The sequence below is a fragment of the Indicator indicator genome, chromosome 16 (assembly GCF_027791375.1).
Source record: "Indicator indicator isolate 239-I01 chromosome 16, UM_Iind_1.1, whole genome shotgun sequence".
Lineage (NCBI taxonomy): Eukaryota > Metazoa > Chordata > Aves > Piciformes > Indicatoridae > Indicator > Indicator indicator.
Genome location: NC_072025.1, coordinates 16,943,179 through 16,949,049, shown reverse-complemented (window position 1 = coordinate 16,949,049; position 5,871 = coordinate 16,943,179). Strand labels below are relative to the sequence as shown.

General features: G+C 47.1%; 1 protein-coding gene across 1 annotated transcript; it reads left to right on the top strand.

Moving 5' to 3' along the window:
- The first annotated feature begins 221 nt into the window (after positions 1-221).
- Positions 222-4,915, top strand: PDCD7 (programmed cell death 7). Its single transcript, XM_054388059.1, has 5 exons — positions 222-968; positions 2,229-2,367; positions 2,684-2,920; positions 3,579-3,666; positions 4,044-4,915. The coding sequence occupies exons 1-5, from the start codon at positions 222-224 to the stop codon at positions 4,159-4,161; spliced, it is 1,329 nt and encodes a 442-aa protein (XP_054244034.1). The 3' UTR covers positions 4,162-4,915.
- Positions 4,916-5,871: the final 956 nt, after the last annotated feature.

Below are 5,871 nucleotides of genomic sequence, written 5' to 3'. Positions count from 1 at the left end.
ATCCCTGACGTCATCCCGGAAAGTTTAATTTTGGAGCTTTTGAGGGTTGTTTTAAAAGGGATTTTCTAGGAAAAATCAAAGATGCTTTGGCAAGCTGCGTCTCCTGCTGCTCCTCCACGCCGCTAGGGGGCGCTGCCGGACGCACTGGGCAGAGTGAGTGCCCTCCGGGTCGCCAGGCGTCGCTGCGGCACGGGAGGCGGCGGCGGGCAGAGGTGGGAAGCATGGCGCAGCCTCCGCCACCCTTCGCCGGCCGCTTCCCGCCGCCGCCACCACCGTTTCGGACTTTCCCGCCGCAGGCCGGCCCCTTTCCGCCGCCCGCCGCGCCTTTCCCTGGTCCTGCCGCCCGCCCAGGACCCTTCGGCGTAGCGGCGCCAGCACCTCCACCCTTCTTGCTGCCGCCGGCTGGAGCTGATGTCGACGCGGGGCCGCGCTTCCCCCCGGGCAGCCCTTACTTCCAGGCGGCTCCGCCGTTCCCGCCGCGGCCGCTGTCTGAGGAGGAGGCGGTGGCGGCGCAGCGGCAGCAGGACGAGCTGTGGCTGTCGCAGTTCCTAGGCCGGCGTCGGGCCGCTCCACCTCCGCCGCCCCCTCCCGTCGCCGGCAGCCCCAGCAGCGCCCGGCAGCTGGCGGTCGAAGCGCTGGGGCGGGTGGCGCGGCTGGCTGCCCTCTGCCGCACCCTGCGGCAGCGGGAGGCCGAAGGAGACGAATCCGGCTGGGCCCAGGCGCGGGAGGAGGCGGAGGTGGTTCGGCTGGAGCTGCAGGAGGTAGTGCGACCCCTGAGGGAGCCCGGCTACCGGGAGACCCTGCGGAGGAAGACTGAGAGGGCGAGAAAGAGGAGGCTGCGCCTGCAGCGGAGGAAGCAAGAAGCCAAGGCAGCCAAGGAGGAGGAGGCCGCCCGGGCTGCCGAGCGGGAGGCCAAGATCGACCAATGGAGGGCCAAGTGCATCCAGGAGGTGGAAGAGAAGAACCGGGTACGGCCTCAAGCAGCCAGATTCTGCCTGTCCCAGCTGTAGTGTGACCTCTTGGGAAGTCCTGCGCGCCCCTCTGGGGCTTAAGGCAGCGTCGTGGGGCCGAGGGAGACCTGCCCGTAACGAGCTTGCAGCTGGCTGTTCCTGCCTTGCACTTGCCTTTGGTCCCTGCGGTTCAGTAGGTGCCACATGGGTTTGCTTGCTTGGAGACACACTCTGTCAGAGGCCCACAGCCCATAGTCTTTAAAAGCCTTGGTGGCCGTTTCAGTTTTGCCATATTCATGTCCTAAGCCTTGACAGTTAGGGTTTAAGTTGTTTCTAATCTCTGGGTTGTGTTTGGAGATCTTCCTCCCTGGTCCCAAGATGTCAGCCTGCCCTGAGCTGCTCACAGCAACCCTGTGGCCATCAGCATCGTTTCAGTAACCCTAAGCCTTGCCTGCTGTCTTTTTTCTTGTAACGCTTGTTGTTGGCAAACTTTTAGGTCTCACCAAGAAGTGTAACAGCTCCAAGGCATACCCTCCTCAAATTAGGCTTGCTGGGAAGTGCTGTTAAAGTCACAAAATCATTGAATGGTTTAGGTTGGAAGGGACCTTAAAGGTCATCCTGTTCCAACTCTTGTCATGGGAAGGGACACCTGCTAGACCAGGTTGCTCAAACGCCAATGTTTGTGTTGACTGAAGAGCTGCCCTTCTGCTGGTGCTTGTTCTGTCACTGACATGGCACAGAACAGCTGCTGGGAGAAATTGTGTGTCTGGACTGTGGCATGTCTTTGATTGCCAAGCTGCAAAATTTGGATGGTTTATGCTTGTTAGTGTTTTTCCTAGATTTCTGTGGTTAGAGGTTATCAGGATTTATTAATTCATTAGCAATTTGCCCCAAATTCATGAGTTACTTGGCATGCTGTGGTCAGGGGCTGCTTTTTTGGTCAGGCGTTGGAATAGGCTGCCCCAGGATGTTGTGGAATCACCATCCAGGGATAGATGTGGCACTTTGGGACATGGTTTAATGGTGGTCTTAGGTTGAAGGTTGGACTCTTCCAACCAAAACAATTCCATGATTCTCTTTTTGTTTCCTGAAGTCTGTCGAGGTTCAGCTTTTTCATAAAAAAAAGCCAAGGTTGGGTGGTTGACTTCACTTGGCTGTGGCTGCATTAGTAGGAAGTTATTCCACTCTCCAGCCCTAAAATTTCTGAAAGCATCATTCCATTCCTGTCTATGTGGGGTATTTCACACATCATATCTCTTCTTCTTCTTTCTTTTGTAGGAACAAGAACTCAAGGCTGCTGCAGACAGTGTCTTATCGGAAGTACGGAAGAAACAAGCAGACACAAAGAGGATGGTGGACATCCTGCACGCCTTAGAAAAGCTTCGGAAGCTGAGGAAAGAGGCTGCTGCCAGGAAAGGTTAATCACGAGATTTTAACCAAACATTTTAATTGCATACCTAGCAAAAAAGGTGATGTGGGTGCCCTGTGCTGACTAGCAAGGTGCAGCTTGAGAAAACTCTGTTTGTTAGTTTTAGTTACAATGTTATGCAATAAGAGCTGTAAAATGATTACAGTGGTTGTGTGTGGACCTTTCCAAGCTGTCTTGACAGAAGAATTATTCCAGTAAAGCTGTTGCTAGCAAGGCTAAGCTCATGTTCCTCTGAGATTTTTTTCCTGATGATAACAGCCCTTTCTGAATTCGAAAATGTAAAATTAATTCTCTCTCTGTGTAGGTGTTTGTCCACCCCCCTCAGCAGATGAAGCCTTTGAAACTCAAGTGGAGAGTCTCAAAACATTGCTCAAAAAGCGCACAGAGCTGTATGAAGCTGAGGAGAGAGCACTACGAGTTATGTTGGAGGGAGAGCAGGAGGAGGAAAGGAAGAGAGAAATGGAAAAGAAACAGAAGAAGGAAAGGGAAAAACTACTACAGCAGAAACTTAAAATTGATTCTAAGCTATTTGGAGATCCAGGTAAATTCTGCATGCCATACTTTAACAGCAGTTTTCCACACTGCAGTCTCATAGGCACTGGGTTTAAAGTGTTGGCACAAAAACAGCTGAGAGAAGTCAACCACTGCAGTAATCTGTGGTCTGAGGAAAAGGTGGGATAAAGCATGATGTTAACACGTGGTATAAGAAGAACTTTCAGCTCTTCAGCATAAACTGCAGTGCACCTCAAGCTGTTTCTATTATATTTTTCAAGAAGAGGTTGTAGATGAGACTAAAGTGAGATTAAACAGAATAGACTGAAAATCCAGCACCCAACAGATAGATTAATGTGATGATTTGTTTAGTGTGACTCAGGTAACCTGTGAAGATTCAGTGTCTTATATGTTCCCCTTGTTCAGAGGATGGAGATAGAAAAAGTTTTGCTAGTCCTCACTTGCCTTTGACAGTTCTGGTAAGGGTGAGGAGATGTATAAAACGTAGAATTATAGAAACAGTTAGGTTGGAAAAGACCTTTAAGATCATCACATGTAAATAGTCCTTAATATATTATACAGGGATGTGATTTCAAGGTATAGCTGGGGAGCAGCAAATGTGTTGGCAAATACGGGACTTCCAAGACTTTCTAGAATGGAAAGTCGTTCTGGTTCATCAAACTGTTCCTGTGTTTGTGTTTTAACAGCTGAATTTCCTCTAGCCCACCTACTGCAGCCCTTCAGAGACTATTACTTACAAGCTGAGCATTCTGTAGCAGCTCTAATCCAGATCAGGTAAAGCCAAAGTCTTTATTACCAGAGATGACAAATGTTGATTGTTGAGATGATAAAATGATTGTTCTTTTTGGTTCAATGTCCAAATATGGTTGTGCAGAGAATTGCCCTGTGTTTTTTTCAGCTACTATCAGGCTTCTCACTTGATGGAGGTGATTCCAATAGATGTCTTTGTGAGGCAGAGTGCACTTCTGTGCCTAACCATTCCGTTTCATATAACAATGCATTCATTTTTCACGTCTGTGATTTGAAAATCAATTTTCAGAGTACAGTTGGAAATGGTTTATGTATTGACCAACATGTAAGAATACCTCTGTGAGTATACAGTAAATCTGACCAGACTCTTACCATCTCATACAACTCTCTGTCTTTTAAAGGCACGAATGGGATCAATACTTGGTGCCAGCTGATCACCCTGAAGGAAGCTGTATCCCTCCAGGATGGGTTCTTCCAAGTCTCCCCACAAATGACACTTGGGCCAGTGCTGTCAGATGATTAGTAAGAAATTATTTTGATGTTGGAGGAATGTTTTGTTAAAATTATATGTGTAAACATGAGAAGCCTGAAGTGGAAGTGTCACCCATCCTCTGTTTCAGTATTCAGGTACTGGAATGTCTTGAAGAAAAGTGTAAGAACTGGTTTTGCTGTCTGAGCCTGCAGGGAAATGCCTGAGCAAGCCCACAGCTGCCAGGCCTCTCGTGGTATGGAGTTACTGTCCCGCTGCGAGTTTTGTTAACAAAGCTCAGTCTCAATAAAGAAACATTTCTGACAAGGGTGTTTGTGCCAGGATTAACATCCTATTTTTAGGGGCTTTTATCTTTACAAGCCTAAATCCCAATGATGAAATCTCCAGAAATACAGAAGTTTAAAAGAGAGAGATCATTAGTAAACATGTTTTTCTTCTTAAACGAAGCATGTCAAGCATCGCTGTCAAAATATTTCCTGTCTTTCTGTGTGTGGCAACAGACCTATGGCAAGTTTAAACAAATTCTGAAGCACAAACAAGATGGGGTTTTCAAGGTCAATTAAAGCAGCTGTTGACATTTTACTCTGGTGGACTAAAAGTGGTACCACAAGATGGAAAAAATTCCCTGTTGTGGTGAAATCAGTCAGCCATGTGAATAGATACAAAATTTCATCAGTGAAGCCTGCTGGAAAAAAAAATCCACAATAAAAGCTGAAGTCTTAATTTGCCTCTGTAGCTGGTTTTGCATAGACACAGGTTGTATATATAATTTTGGATTTTCTAAAGGTGTTTTTTGTACAGAATAAATAGTAAAAATGGTCTATTTTTTGTTGTTTGAAGTGTTTTTACTCTGAGGGAGAGATTAGTTGTAGTACCTGGCACCAAATACAGCTCCAGTGTGGAGAGAATTGCTGGTAAAAGGTTTGTCTGAAGGAACTTGTTCCTCCTACAAGGTAATCAAAGCATCTGATTTTGAATCTCTCAATGTTCTGGACAGTTTGGAGTAGTTGTGAGCTGTGTGGGTTTGGGACTCTGCTGGTCTATGCAAAGCTGCAGTCATTCTTGCTTAATGATAAAGTGTGGGGACTGAATTAATCTCCAATTCCTTACCTCTTCACATCACAACATCACGGAATTCATGGAAACATGTAATAGCCTAAACTAAACATTTGAATCTTAGGTATGATGTTAATAGTTCTTGGCTGAAGCTTTGTATTAATTTATTAGAACATGAGTTGGTAATTTCTGTTCAAGTTAGAACTAATCTGGGTGCAGAATTTTGCAATTCTTGCTCTTTAGCATATCAGCTACTTATAGCACCCCAACATACAGATGGTGGTGAAGTCCTCTGGAGGCCAGGGTTTGGGTTTCCACGTCCGTGTATACATCCTCCCATCCGTGCTACCATTTCCAGCATCTTCTTACTCCCAAGACCTATGACTGGATCAGATCCTGGGAGGACTGACAAAAAAGCAGAACTTCAAATAGCATCAAAACAGTAGCAGAAACAGCACTTTGTATTGTGGAGCTTAGTGACCAGGGGATGCTCTGCGTAAATAGTTAGGTTCCTTATCCCATCAGCATGTCTGAGGGGAGAGACTAACCCCTTAAGCTATGATAATCTTAAACTGATCCCAGTCAGGGGTTTACCTGACGCTGCAGAATGCGCAGAGCTGAGCACTAGATAAGCAGGCAGCCCAGCAGCAGCCCTGTTCTTCTTGCCCTGCCAGAAGAGCTCC